General features: G+C 39.7%; 1 protein-coding gene across 1 annotated transcript; it reads right to left on the bottom strand.

Moving 5' to 3' along the window:
• Positions 1–11,543: 11,543 nt before the first annotated feature.
• On the bottom strand, positions 11,544–13,168 carry LOC114682191 (periphilin-1-like). The gene has a single exon (XM_037198960.1). The coding sequence runs from the start codon at positions 12,789–12,791 to the stop codon at positions 11,673–11,675; it is 1,119 nt and encodes a 372-aa protein (XP_037054855.1). The 5' UTR covers positions 12,792–13,168; the 3' UTR covers positions 11,544–11,672.
• Positions 13,169–16,235: the final 3,067 nt, after the last annotated feature.

The following is a 16,235-nucleotide window of genomic DNA, read 5'->3' as shown; positions in this document are numbered from 1 at the left end:
ATTGGACCCAGAGGGGCCCCCTGAGACACAGACACAACAAGTACAGAGTGGAACAATAGCAACTTGCTCAGACACAGGCACCTCTTATACCTATTAGAAGAGGAGATGGGCAGACGTCAAGGGAAAAATACATACAACCACATAAAGAGCAATATGGCATCACCAGAACCTAGCCCTCCTCTAACAGCAAGACCTGAACATCACAATGTAGAAGACGCAGAAGAAAGTGACCTTAAAAAAGGCTGAGGGGCCCCAAACTGGATCAGGTCCTCTGAATAGGTGAGACAGTTGATTGGCTTGATCTGTTTGGGAGGCATCTAGGCAGTGGTACCAGATCCTGGGCTCATTGCATGAGTTAGTCGTTTGAAACCTGGGACTTATGCAGGGACACTTAGCTCAATCTGGGAGGAGGAGACTGGACCTGCCTGGACTGAGTCTACCAGGTCGATCTCAGTCCTCGGGGGAGGCTTTGCCCTGGAGAAGGTGGGAATGGGGGGTGTGCTGGGGGGAAGGAAAGGGGGCAGGAAGGGGGAGAACAAGGGAATCTGTGGCTGTTATGTAGAACTGAATGGTATTGTAAAATTAAATTAAATTAAATTAAAAAAATAGCTTCATAAAGATGCTATAGGTCTTTTAAGAAAAAATGAAATTGAGAAAAAGACAAACAAAAAATTAGAAAAATCAATAAAGAAATTGAGGAAAAAACAGATAAAAATTGGAAGAAATAGATAAATCCCTTAAATAAAGCCAAGAAAACCATGAAAAAGCAACTAAACAGGTGAGGGAAACAGTTTCAGACCTGAAAAGTGAAATAGAGACAATGAAGAAGACACAAACAAAGGGAATGCTGGAAATAGAAAATCTGAGAAAACGAACAGGAAACACAGATGCAAGCATAACCAACAGAATACAAGAGATGGAAGAGAGGAAATCTGGTGTAGAGGATACAATAGAGGGAACAGTTTCATCAGTCAAAGAAAATACCAAAGCCAAAAATGTCATGACACAAAATGTACAAGAAATCTGGGAAACCACGAAAAGGCCAAACCTAAGATTAATAGGGATAGAAGAAGGAGAACACCAACTGAAAGGCACAGAAAATATATTCAACAAGATCATAGAAGAAAACTTTCCCAACTTAAAGGAAATACCTATGAAGATACAAGAAGCCTATAGAACACCAAACAGACAAGACCCCCCAAAAATTCCCCTCGTCACATAATAATTAAACAACTAAACATACAGAATAAACAAATAATATTAAGAGCAGCAAAAGAAAAAGGCCAAGTGACTTATAAAGGCAAACCCATAAGAATAACACCTGACTTCTCAATTGAGACAATGAAAGCCAGAGGATCTCGACAGACGTAATGCAGACACTAAGAGACCATGGATGCCAGCCTAGACTATTATACCCAGCAAAACTTTCAATCATCATAGATGGAGTGAACAAGACATTCCAAGACAAAACCAAATTTAAACAATACCTATCCACAAATCCAGCCCTACAGAAAGCATTAGAAGGAAAATTCCAACCTAAGGAAGTCAGATACACCCACGAAAACACAGGCAATAGATAACCCCACAGCAGTAAATCCCAAGAAGAGAAATAAACACACACTACCACCAAAAGATAACATGAATTAATGATCACTGGTCATTAATATCCCTTAATATCAATGGACATAATTCACCTATAAAAAGACACAGGCTAACAGAATGGATACAAAAGCAGGACCGATCTTTCTGCTACATACAAGAAACACACTTCAACTTAAAAGATAGACACTATGTCAGAGTAAAAGTCTGGGAAATGGCTTTCCAATGAAATGATCTTAAGCAAGCTAGTGTAGCTATCCTAATATCCAACAAAGTAGACATCAAACTAGAATCAATCAAAAGGGATCAAAAAGGACATTACATACTCGTCACAGGAAAGATCCAGCAAGATGAAGTTTCAATTCTGAACATTTATACCCCAAATACAAGGTCACCCACATATGTGGAAGAAACATTACTAAAGCTTAAGTCACACACAAAAAAAAACCCACACATTAAATAGTGGGAGACTTCAATACCCCACTCTCACCACTGGACAGATCTGCCAGATCAAAACTTAACAGAGAAATAAGGGATTTAACTGATGTTATGACTCAAATGGACTTAATTGATATCTACAGAACATTCCACACTAACAAAAAAGAATATACCTTCTTCTCAGCACCCCATGGAACCTTTTCTAGTAACGAACTATAGAAATGATCCCTGAAAATATAGTCTTGGAACCTTTTCTAAAATTGACCACATACTCGGTCACAAAACAAACCTCAACAGATCAAAAAAAAAAAAAATGGAATAACCTCCTGTATTCTATCAGACAACCATGGTTTTAAGTTAGATTTCAACAACAACAAAAATTACAGAAAGCCTACAATCTCATGGAAACTGAATAATGCCCAACTGAATCACCAATGGGTCAAGCAAGAAATAAAGAAAGAAATTAAAGACTTCCTAGAGATCAACAAAAATGAAGACACCACATACCCAAACTTATGGGACATTATGAAAGCAGTGCTAAGAGGGAAATTCATAGCAGTAAATGCCCACATAAAGAAGTTGGAGAAATCCCACACTAGTGACTTAACAGCACAACTGAAAGCTCTAGAACAAGAAGAAGCAAAGTCACCCAGGAGGAATAGACGCCAGGAAACAATCAAATTGAGAGGTGAAATCAATAAAATAGAAACAAAGAGAACAATACAAAGAATCATTAAAACAAAGACATGGTTGTCTTAGAAAATCAACATGATAGATAAGCCCTTATCCAGACTAACCAAAAGGCAGAGAGAGAGCATCCAAATCAAGAAAATCATAAATGAAAAGGGAGGCATAACAACTGATATCAGGTCATACTTTAAAAACCTGTACTCCACAAAATTGGAAAATCTAAAAGAAATGGACAACTTTCTGGATAGGTACCACGTACCTAAGTTAAATCAAGACCAGATAATCTATTTAAATAGACCAATAACCCCTAAGGAAATAGAAACATTCATTAAACGTCTCCCCCCCCCCAAAAAAAAAAAGCCCAGAAGTTTTCAGTGCAGAATTCTACCAGATCTTCAAAGAAGAGATAATACCAATACTCTTTAAGTTGTTCCACACAATAGAAACAGAAGGAACATCACCAAACTCGTTTTAGGAGGCTACAGTTACTCTGCTTCTCAAACCAAACAAAGGTGTAACAAAGAAAGAGAATTACAGACCAATCTCCCTCGTGAATATTGATGCAAAAATACTCAATGAAATATTGGCAAACAGACTCCAAGAACACATCAAAACAATTATCCACCATGATCAAGTGGGCTTCATCCCAGAGATGAAAGGTTGGTTCAACATATAAAAGTCTGTCAATGTAACATACCACATAAACAAACTGAAGGAAAATGAGATGATTATTTCATTAGATGCTGAAAAGGCCTTTGACATAACCAACACCCCTTCATGATAAAGGGCTTGGAGCGATCAGGGATACAGGGAACATACCTAAGCATAATAAAGGCAGTTTACAGCAAGTCAACAGCCATCAAATTAAATGGAGAGAAACTCAAAGTGATCCCACTAAAGTCAGGAACAAGACAAGACTGTCTGCTCTCCCCATATTTACTCAATATAGTATTTGAAGTTCTAGCTACAGCAATAGGACAACAAAAGGAAATCAAGGGAATAGAAATTTGAAAGGAAGAAGTCAAACTTTCACTATTTGCTGATGATATGATAGTATACATAAATGACCCCAAAAATTCGAACAAAGAATTCTTACAGCTGATAAACACATAGCAAGATACAAGATTAACTCAAAAAAATCAGTAGCCATCCTATATACTAATGACAAACATGCTGAGAAAGAAATCAGAGAAACATCACCCTTTACAATAGCCACAAATAATATAAAATATTTGGGGGTAAGTCTAACTAAGCAAGTGAAGGACCTGTATGACAATAACTTTAAGTCTCTTAAGAAAGAAATTGAAGATATCAGAAAATGGAAAGATCTCCCATGCTCATAGTTAGGCAGGATTAACATAGTAAAAATGGAAATCTCACCAAAAGCAATCTACAGATTCAATGCAATCCCCATCAAAATACCAACACAATTCTTCACAGACCTAGAAAGAACAATACTCAACTTCATATGGAAAAACAAAAACCCAGGATAGCTAAAAGAATCCTGTACAGTAAAATAACTCTGGAGGCATCAAGATCCCTGACCTCAAGCTCTACTATAGACCTACAGTCATAAAAACAGCTTGATACTGGCATAAAAATAGACATGTGGAAAAATGAAATCAAATTGAAGACACTGACATTCATCTGCACATGTATGAACACCTAATTTTTTACAAAGAAGCCAAAACTGTACAATGGAAAAGAGAAAACATCTTCAACACATGGTGCTAGTATAACTGGATGCCAACATGTAGAAGATTGCAAACAGATCCATATCTGTCACTGTGCACAAAACTTAAGTCCAAGTGGATCAAAGACCTCAACATAAATCCAGTTACTCAGAACCTGATAGAAAAAAAAGTAGGAAGTAGTCTTGAATGCATTGTCACCAGATATCACTTCCCAAATATAACACCAATAGCACAGACACTGAGAGAAACAATTAATAAATGGGACCTCTTGAAACTGAGACGCTTTTGTAGAGCAAAGGACATGGTCAACAAGACAAAGTGACAGCCTAGAGTGACCAACCCCACATCTGGCAGAGGACTGATATCCAGAATATATAAAAAAAACTCAAGAAAATAGACATCAAAATACCTTACAGTCCAATTTAAAAAAATGGGATATAGAGCTAAAAAGAGAATTCTCAACAGAAGAATCTCAAATGGCCAAAAGACCTATAAGGAATTGCTCAAAATCTTTAGTTATCAGGGAAATACAAATCAGAACTACTCTAAGATACCATCTTACACCTGTCAGAATGCCTAAGGTCAAAAACACTGAATACAGCTTATATTGGAGAAGATGTGGAGCAAGGGGTACACTCCTCCACTATTGGTGGGAATGCAAACTTGTACAGCTACTTTGGAAATCAATATGGCACTTTCTCATAAAATTGGAAATCAATCTTTTTCAAGACCAAGGTATACCATTCTTGGGCATATACCCAAGGAATACTGTGGTGGTAATCTAATTGTACTGAAATATTATTTTGATTGTATGTTAATAAATAAAGTTGTCCGGGGGTCAGAGCTATTAGAGCCATAGCAAGAGTGTGGCGGTGGTGGCACACGCCTTTAATCCCATAGATCTCTGTGTGTTCAGGGATATAGCCAGCATTGGAGACATATGCCTTTAAGACCTAGGGGGCTGTACATTCAGACAGTGACGAGGCAGTCACGTGTTTGGGTTTACAACCAATGAGAAGGCAGAACAACATACTATAAAAAAAACGAACAGACAGGAAGTAGGTCTCTTTCTCGAAGCTGGGACAGCAGGAGGAAGGGTGAGATTTTAGCTCTGAGCTCTGACCTCTCGGCTTTCTCTTTTACATTGTTTCTGTGTTTCTTATTTAATAAGACGGTTGGTTACATCTATAGAATACTCAATCATACATCAATGACACATGCCCAACTGTGTTCATAGCAGCACTATTTATAATAGCCAGAACCTGGAAACAACCTAGATGCCCCTCAACTGAAAACTGGATTAAGAAAGTGTGGTACATATACACAATGGAGTACTACTCAGCAGAAAAAAAAAAATGACATCATGAGATTTGCAGGCAAATGAAGGGAACTAGAAAGTATCATCCTGAGTGAGGTAAACCAGACTCAGAAAGACAAACATGGTATGTAGTCACTCATATGGGCATAATAGATGTAAAGCAAAGGATATCCAGACTGCAACCCCAAGCTCCAGGGAGACTAGCTTGTAGACTCAGGGATCGCCCAGTGATGAAGAAATGGATGAGATCTACAGGAGCAAACTGCGGGTGGGGTGGGGGGTAATGGAACACAAGGGATGGGTGAATGAGAGTTTAGTGGAGCAGGAGGTCAGAGCTGGATCAGAAACAGAGTGGGAGAGCAAGGAAAGAGATCCCCACGATAAATGAAGACACCATGAGACTAAGTAGAAGCAGAGTGCTAGGGAGGTCCCCAGGAATCCACAAAGATACCTCCATTATAGACTACTGGCAATGGTCAAGTGGGTGCATGAGCTGACCTACTCTGCTGATCAGATGGCCGAATACCCTAACTGTCATCATAGAACCCTCATCCAGTGACTGACAGAAGCAGATGCAGAGATCCACGGCTGGGTCCCAGGCAGGCAGAGCTCCAGGAGTCCAATTGATAAGAGAGAGGAGGGATGCTATGAGCAAGAGATATGGAGACCATGATTGGAAAAAGTACGGACAACTAGCCAAACTAGTGTAAATGCATGAACTGTGGACCAATAAGTGAGGAGCCCCCAATGGCACTGGACTAGGCCCCCAGGATAGTTGAGGCAGCCCTTTACTCAGAGGTAGTGTCTATCTTTGAAGTTAAGGTGTGTTTCTTGTATGCAGCAGATGCATGGGTCCTGTTTTCTTATCCATTCTGTTAGCCTGTGTCTTTTTATAGGTGAGTTGAGGCCATTGATATTGATGGATATTAATGACCAGTGATTGTTAATTCCTGTTTGTTTGTTTTTTTTTTGTGGTTGTGTTGTGTTGTCCTTCCTAGGTTTATGTTGGTGTGGGATTATCTATTGCTTGATTTTTCATGGATGTGTTTAGCTTCTTTGGGTTGGATTTTTTTCCTTCTAGTGCTTTCTGTAGGGCTGGGTTTGTGGACAGGTATTGATTAAATCTTGTTTTATCCTGGAATATTTTGTTTACTCCGCCTATGGTGATTGAGAGTTTTGCTGGGTATAATAGTCTGGGTTGGCATCTGTGTTCTCTTAGTGTCTGCATAAGATTTGTCCATGATCTTCTAGCAGGAAAAAGGTTTTCCAAGCAAATGGACCTAAGAAACAAGCTGGTGTAGCTATCCTAATATCTAATAAAATAGACTTCAAACTAAAATCAATCAAAAGAGATCAGAATGGACATTACATATTTATCACAGGAAAAATCCACCAAGACGAAGTCTCGATTCTAAACATTTATGCCCCAAATACAAAAGCACCCACATTCATAAAAGAAACACTACTAAAGTTTAAAATGCACATCAAACCCCACATATTAGTAGTGGGAGATTTTAACACACCACTCTCAACAAAAGAAAGATCTCCCAGACTAAAACTTAACAAAGGAATAAAGGACCTAACAGATGTTATGACTCAAATGGACTTAATAGATATCTACAGAACATTCCATCCTAACACACAAAAAAAATACCTTCTTTTCAGCACCCCATGGAACCTTCTCAAAAATTGACCACATGCTTGGCCACAAAACAAATCTCAACAGATACAAAAACATTGGAATAACCTCCTGTATCTTATCAGACCACCATGCCTTAAAGTTAGACCTCAACAACAACAAAAATTATAGAAAACTCACAAACTCATGGAAACTGAATAATGCCCACCTGAAACATCAATGGGTCAAGGAAGAAATAAAGAAAGAAATTAAAGATTTCCTACAATTCAATGAAAATGAAAGTACAACATACCCAAACTTATGGGACACTATGAAAGCAGTGCTAAGAGGAAAATTCATAGCACTAAATGCACACATAAAGAAGATGGAGCAATCCCATACCAATGAATTAACAGCACAACTGAAAGCTCTAGAACAAAAAGAAACAAACTCATCCAGGAGAATAGACGCCAGGAAATAATCAAATTGAGGGCTGAAATCAATGAAATAGAAAACAAGAGAACAATACAAAAAAATGAATGAAACAAAGAGTTAGTTCTTTGAAAAAAATCAACAAGATAGACAAACTCCTAGCCAAATTAACCAAAAGGCAAAGAGAGAGCACCCAAATTAACAAAATCATAAATGAAAAGGGAGACATAACAACAGACAATGAGGAAACCCAGAGAATCATCAGATCATACTTCAAAAACCTGTACTTACAAAAATGGAAAACCAGGAAGAAATGGACACTTTTCTAGATAAATACCACATACCAAATTAAATCAAGACCAGATAAACCATTTAAATAGACCAATAACCCCTAAAGAAATAGAAACAGTCATCAAAAGTCTCCCAACCAAAAAAAGCCCAGGACCAGATGGTTTCAGTGCAGAATTCTACCAGACTTTCAAAGAACTAATACCAATCCTCTTCAAAGTGTTCCACACAATAGAAACAGAAGGAACACTACCAAACTCTTTTTATGAGGCTACAATTACCCTGATACCCAAACCACACAAAGATGCAACAAAGAAAGAGAACTACAGACCAATCTCCCTCATGAACATTGATGCAAAAATACTCAACAAAATATTGGCAAACCGAATCCAAGAATACATCAAAACAATTATCCATCACGACCAAGTAGGATTTATCCCAGGGATGCAAGGATGGTTCAACATACAAAAATCAGTCAATGTAATACCACATATAAACAAACTGAAAGAAAAACCACATGATCATCTCATTAGATGCTAAAAAAGCCTTTGACAAGATCCATCTAGGCATGTGACAGACACCAGGGGACATGGAAAGGGAGCAGGAGATGCAAGATGGAAGAGACATAAAAAGCCATGAGGCAAAACATAGATTGATATAAATGGGTTCATTTAAGTTATAAGAGCTTGTAGGACAAGCTACAGGCTGAGCTTTTCATAATTAATAGTATGTCTCCATGTCATTTTGTTTTTATTGTGAACTGGAGACCCAAAGGGAAAAACAAATCTGCCTACAAGTATGCAGCAGCAGCACTCACCTCTTGGCCATAACCAACAGAATACTGAGGATGGTGGCACATGTCTTTAATCCCAGCATGCAGGAGGCAGAGGCAGGGGGATCTCTGTGAGTTTGAGGCCAGTCTGGTCTACACAATGGTTTTCAGTCTAGCTAGGTCTAGACTGTAAAACCTTGTTCAAAAAAAGGAGATAATGAAATTGGGCAGTAATTAAAACTGTGATTTTAGTGTACCTATTGTCACAAATTGTGTATTTTGGCTCAGTGCTATGCTGGAAAGGATCAAGAAGTGAGTGGAATATCCTAATCGTCTCTTTGCTTGTACACTGGCTCACTTACAAGGTGAGGGGAGCTCTGCTGGCCTTGCTGTCTTTTGCCACGTTTCTTTTGTTATATTAATTTTTTATTTATTTGTTTTTCATTTTACATACCAACCCCTGTTCTCTCTCCCTCCCCTTCTCCTGCTTCCCCACAATTTCCCCTCATTCCACGCCCCCTCCCCCGGCAATGGGACCAGGACTTATCCTGGATACACGAACTGGCTTTATTTTTAAAATTTTTAATTCATTCAACATACCAACCACAGATCCCCCTCTCATCCCTCTTCTGCTGTGGGATGGTCTGTATGTCAAATTGCTCTGACTGGTCAATAAATAAAACACTGATTGGCCAGTGGCCAGGCAGGAAGTATAGGCTGGACTAACAGAGAGGAGAATTAAGAGAACAGGAAGTCAGTGGGGGGGGGGAGACACTGCCAGCCGCCGCCATGACAAGCAGCATGTGAAGATGCCGGTAAGCCACGAGCCAAGTGGCAAGGTATAGATTTATAAAAATGGATTAATTTAAGATATAAGAACAGTTAGCAAGAAGCCTGCCACAGCCATACAGTTTGTAAGCAATATAAGTCTCTGTGTTTACTTGGTTGGGTCTGAGCAGTTGTAGGACTGGCGGGTGACAGAGATTTGTCCTGACTGTGGGCCAGGCAGGAAAACTCTAGCTACACTTTTCCATATCCTCCCACCCCACCCCCCCTAATCCTCCCCCCATGTCTCCTCCAAAAGAGTTAGTCCTTCCATGGGGGAACAGCAAAGCCTGGTATATTCAGTTGAGGCAGGACCAAGCTTCACCCACCAGCATCAAGGCTGAGCAAGGTGTCTCATCATAGGTAATGGGTTCCAGAAAGCCAGCTCATGAGCAAGGGATAGATCCTGATCCCACTGCCAGGGGCCCCTCAAACAGACCAAACTACACAACTGTCTCCAGCATGCAGAGGGCCTAGTACACTCCCATGCAGACTCCACAGCTGTCAGTCTAAAGTTAGTGAGTTTCCATGAATTTGGTTCAGTTGTCTCTGTAGATTTCCCCATCATGATCTTGACCACACTTGCTCATATAATCCCTCCTCCCTCTCTTTGACTGTCTCCCAGTGCTCAGCCTGGTGCTTGATTGTGGATCTCTGCACCTGCTTCCATCAGTTACTGGATGAAGACTCAATGATGACAGTTAGGTTATTCACCGATCTGACTACCTGGGTAGGCCAGTTCAGGCACCCTCTCCACTGTTGCTAGTAGTCTAATCTGACGTCAACTTTGTGGCTTCCTGGGAATTTCCCTAGCACCAGGTTGTTCCCTGGCCCCATAATGTCTCCCACTATCGAAATATCTCTTTCATTGGTTTCCACTCTGTCCCTGCCCCCAGCTTGACCATGTTCTCATTCCCCATCCCCTTCCCCTGATTGCCCCCATCACCCCCAATTTACTCATGTAGATATCCTCTGTTTCATCTTCCCAGAGTGATCCATGAGTTCCCCTTAGGGTCCTCCTTGTTTCCTAGCTCATGAACTGCCTTTTTAGAGCCCATTCCTTATGGTGCAATGCCTTATTCTGCCTCGTTTCTATGATAACACTTGTGAAGAGGGAGATTCGCTAAGTCTACAGAACTTAGATCACAGAAATTAACAGAGAAATCTGTCATTTTATCACAAGCATGAGCTCCTTGTCAGGTCCCTCTTTGATAAAGAAAAGGAATAAAACAAAACTCCAGGTTGTTGTATAGTCTATTTTTTTTTATTATTGCCACCAGAGGGGTTTCGGAGAAATTTCAAGTTAAAATGCATCTTACATCTCAGGTTATCCCTCCTATCAGTCTTATCTACAATGTTGTTCAGAGAGAGCAGTTAGGAGCCTCACTTCATAGAAGAGACACACAAAGTTCAATGACTTGAGAAGAAGGTTTTGTTTTAATGTGTCCTTTAGAGGTTTTTTTAAGCGCTTCTTTCCTATACTAAAGAAGAAATATTCTCAGCAAATATTGCAAGACAGCTAAGTTCTACTTCCTTAAGACAACATGTTTTGACATCCCCGAAGGTTGCAAAGCAGAAAAAAAAGCAGGCAGCAGGCAAACTCAACTCAAAATGCTAACAATGCCTATGATGCAACCTGGAATGATCGCTAACTACAAATTAAACTCCTGAGACCAGCACACCATGGAAGACTATTGAACACGAGTTAAGTACAGAGAGCTGCTCTCCAGAACTGCTTTTTCAAACATTAAAAAGTTAATTGAGCATTATTTTTGGGAGGGAGGAGATGTATGAAAATGGATTAGACAATTCTACACATAGTGAAAACATTCTAATTAAGATACTTTAAAAGATATTGTAGATATTTATTTGATATTAGCAACGTGGTCAGTTATCATAAAGTATTTCTCGTCATCACAAAATAGTAAGGATTTTAAAAATCCAAAGGGACAAATCTAGAAGCTTTTACACAATTTTTTGAACCGAGCCCGAATTGTCCTAAAAAGGGTCTCCAAAATCTGGAGTAGAATTATCATACTCCATAATGAAATGCTTGAGTTCTTCAACACGTTGCTCACCTATTTCATGCAAACTCTGCTTCATTGCAAACTGTATAGATTTTTCTAACGAACGATCCTTTTCAATCAGCCTTTCCACCACCATCCCGAAAATTTCACAGACTTGTCGGTAAACCTTCTCAATCTCAGTGATTTTTGATGCGATCGCTTTTGAGCGAATGCTAAGCTGGCTGTCTTCACACAATTCTGGGCCAGCTGTTGTGTTTGACTCGGGTTCTTCTGTCTGGTTGATTCGTAGTGGTGCCTTGGATCCTGTCTCAAACTCGGAAATTTCAGCCAAGTTATTTTCTTCTGACTTCTTGGGATTTTCATTAGCCCTCTTGCTTGCAGCATCAGCCTGTTCCTTCTCAGTCAGCCGGCTGGGGCTTTTTAACACCTTGGATGAAGAACTTGAGGGCACAGTATCTCTTGATGTTTTCAAAAACTGGATGGCTCTCTCTTTACATCTACGTCGAGACTGATGGAAGGAGCGCATCCTGCTTCTACTGCTGAGACTGGATCCAAATCTGCTGTGTAGGGAGTCCTTCCCGCCCACACGTGATTCTCTCAAAAAAGGATCGCCCTGTTTATGGGGAGAGTGTTGTCTTGAATAATGGGAAGAATAGAAACGTTTTCTTTTAAAGCCGTTTCTCATGGCCCTGTATTGAGGCTGTTGGCTTGTGGAATACTCATCTCTTGACCATCGGTAGCCATAATGGCCTCTTTTGTAAGGTGGGGCTCTTCTTGGATCCTGAGTAAAACAGCGGCCCTTGCCCCATTCTTGCCAATCAACGTGCCAGTAGTATCTACTGCAGCCTGCTTTGTTGAGTCTGGCTAGCAGAGAAGATCTCTTGTCTCCCAGAGGCGGTCTCTTTGGCACATTAATTAATCTATGGTTGCCATCACCGGGATGGCTCCAAGGAGGTGCTTGTTTTCTTGGAAGTCTCTTGTAGTCATACCATCTCTGAGCTTGTTTTCCTGGAAGTCGCTTGTACTCATACCATCCCTGTGCTTGTTTTCCTGGAAATCGCTTGTAGTCACACCATCCCTCAGACCACATCTCAATCTTGTGGAAGCCACTGTACTTCGAACAGATATGCGTACTTCCCTTCAATTTCCAACCATACTGATGGCTCAGCTCAAGAATCTGTTATTGTCTAAAAATTCGTCATCAGAACTCTCCAACACGTACGTTCCACCGATGCTGCTGAAACCGCACCAACAGCTCTCTAATTAGACTTAGGCCTACTCAACAGCACGGAAATCATGCCTGGTCCTTGAAAGCTCGGAAATTAGCTGGGGCTAATGAGTTCATGCATCATAGAGGAGAATGCAGTACCACCACTTGACTAAATCAGTACAATTCCTAAGTGAATCCCACTTACTACAAAAAAGTGTAGCTCTCACCCCTCACCAAAAAAAGCTTCTCTTTGCAACAGAGAGAGACCATTGCAGAAAACCACAACCACTCAACTTCAGAGAACAAGGGCTCAGGGAGCATCATTAAGAGGAAGGGGAAAGATTGTAGGAACCAGAAATGAAAGGGAAGCTTCACCCATGATATTTCAGCAATATGACTGCCTAAACAAGACCTGAATAAGGACAATACCAATCAATATGCTAACTTGAAAGGGGGAAATCTCACAGGGTTCCACCCCTAAACAAAGAACTACAGATGGCTAAAGAACTAGTCTTCCACAGGGATGACCCTTTTAACTGGTTACCAATATCAAGTGGTCAGCTCTGAAACCATATACATATACAAGCAACACTAAATACACTGGGAAGATTGTATTTGTGTGTGTGTGTGTGTGTGTGTGTGTGTGTGTGTGTGTGTGTGTGTGTGTCTGTGACTGTTTATGCAATAATTAAGGAAAAGAGATCATAAATTGGAGAGGCATCCAGGAGGAGAGGATATAGAAGGGAAGGAAACATGAAAGGAAAGGATGTGATTGTATTTTCATTTCTAAAAATTTAAAAATTAAATAAGATATAAATAAATATTTAAAATATATAATGCAAAGAATACAAGCATATATTTACCTAACATATTGAACAAATGTAAAATTAATTTTTAAAATTAATTTTTAGAATAGTAAAAATCATAATATTCTAATAAATTTCAGTAGTGATAAAATTAAAGTGCCTTAAAATAAAATTAATAATGTGGGAGAGCATTTGTATAGGCCATTATAAAGTTTTATTAGAAGATAATCAACAAGACACACATAAATGGAGATAAATATCTATGGTCAGAATTCTTGTATCAATATATGAATTCTAACAAATCTCATATACAGATTTAATGATTCTAATAAAAAGCCCAACAGAGACTTTTAAGAAATTTGACAAATTGAATGTGGGCTTCACAGGTTACAGTGAAGATTCAAGAATAGGTAAGAAATGCCTGAAGAACGAGAAAGAGGAAAGGGGAAACAGGGCAGGGAAAAAGATAAATATGAAAACTTGCTCTTCCAGATCTCCGGACTGAAAAATCCATAGACATGGAAGCTGTGTGGTTTTAGTATAAAACAAATACAATAATCAATGAAATAGAATTGAGGTACCAGTCATGTATTCATATACTTCAGAGTACAGATACTGGATATGACCCAAAATATCATAACATTATGTCCTTTTATTTTCATTGACCCCATTGTTGAAGATATCCATACTTGGGTCATAGAACATGGCAGAATCAAGTTGGTAATGACCTAAATGTTTCATCCCTGCTGGCTACTTTTCATGTGCTGGAAGATTGATTGGATTTGAGTTCCTCTCCACAAGATGAAACCCATACTAGCACCATTATCAGACCAAGAACATAGAGCTAGCAGTCATAGGCCCTAGGGGAGAACTTACTACTGTTGTGCTGCTAAATGCACATAGTATTAAACTGACTTATCATTACAGCCGTAGATCAATGTATCTCTTATCCCTCATCTAAGGAGCTTTGATTTGCAGTAAACGGTGGTTAACATAGTGACCCACAACTAGCCAAGGTGTAGAGAATAAGAGACAGAAGAATGCTCAGCCCTAAAGGGAACCTATGTACCTCATCCTACCCTCACAAGGTTCAGAGATTACTGAGGGAGAGGACAAAGAGTATAATAATCTGAGGTGGTGGGGGAATACAAGGAACATCTGTACACAGTAGGGCAGATGCACATATGAACTCACACAAACTGCAACACCATGAAAAAGAAAAGAAACCTGTGCAAGCCCAAGGAAGACCAAATCCCAGCATGGAAGTGGGAGCTGGGCACACAATCCCCCTCTATGCCTAGGAGTTATTGATAAGTGTTATCTGCTGGGAAAGGAAGGGCAATTTCCTTTTAAGAATGTAGGTCTGGGAAGTTGACATCTCTCCAGTTGAAGAACACACACCCAAGGATATCTGGGCACTACGTTTTGGTCTTAAAGAAACCTTTTTTTTTTTAAACTTGTATAAATTACTTTTATTCTATAGTTATGGATTACACAAAATATTGAAACAAGTTCATTTTCTACAGCTGATGTAGCAAACTAGGTGGCAAGAGATATGCTGTCACAGTTCTGAGGGACAAAACTGGAGACCAGTGTGTGGGGGGGCCTTGTTCTGTGACTGCGGAATCCTTTCCTAAAATACTTGGTGTTCTTGCCTTGCAATTCCAACACTCCAGTCCCAGCCTCTCTTCCCACAATGCCCTCCTTGCCTTTCTTCTCATGGAATTACGACAGTGGTCCCAGTGCATCAGGCCCACCCTTGTGGCCTGTCGTACAGTCACAGGGGCTGAGATTTGAACTTAACATTTTTTAGGGACAAAATTCAACTCAGCATATTCATTTAAGTTTTTATGCCATTTTTACATATAAAAAGAAAATGCCCATTTTAATTTGCTTTCTCAAATTTGGGGGATTAAAGCACCTTGACAAGCTAAGTCACTAAACCAGAGAGAATTGGTGAAATTATACAAGAGGAGGATAAATGGAAGGGAGGGGAGGAGAGGGAGAGAGGAAGATGTATTCAGAACACACCACTGGGATCCAACTATATGGTAACAGCAGAGGTCAGGGGAAAAGGACTTGTTGGGCAAATGAGCAGAAGACAAATTATCTATTGGTTTATCCACAATACTTTAAATAGTTGGCAGGGTATTTGTGTAGGAAGCAGGAAGATCAATTCCACTACAAACAATGTTTTGTGGTGGCTATGCTGGCGATGAAGTACATTTTAAGCAAGTGCTCTACCACTGGGGTTCTCATACACTGGCTGTCATCTTCTTTCTCAATTTCTTTTTGTCCTTGAGGACTCTGAATAGATAAGGTATTCCTCACTAAGAATCAGTTGGTATCACAGAGTTTTGGTTAAGCTGATAGTGAGCAAATCTAAGCCCCCAAGTACCAAAGACAGGGTGAAGTTGTTTCAGAGTTAGTGTTACTTTGTTTTTTAGGTGAAAGCCCTTTGCTGTCTCTAAAATAATGTACTGGGAGATAAATATAACTATGGTCTAAAAAACTGGTT

The sequence above is a fragment of the Peromyscus leucopus genome, chromosome X (assembly GCF_004664715.2).
Source record: "Peromyscus leucopus breed LL Stock chromosome X, UCI_PerLeu_2.1, whole genome shotgun sequence".
Classification (NCBI taxonomy): domain Eukaryota; kingdom Metazoa; phylum Chordata; class Mammalia; order Rodentia; family Cricetidae; genus Peromyscus; species Peromyscus leucopus.
This window is presented reverse-complemented; position numbering and strand designations above follow the sequence as displayed.

Bases quoted from the DNA above. Each gene is read 5' to 3' on its own strand.
- LOC114682191 (XM_037198960.1), bottom strand. From the start codon at position 12,791: ATGTGGTCTGAGGGATGGTGTGACTACAAGCGATTTCCAGGAAAACAA.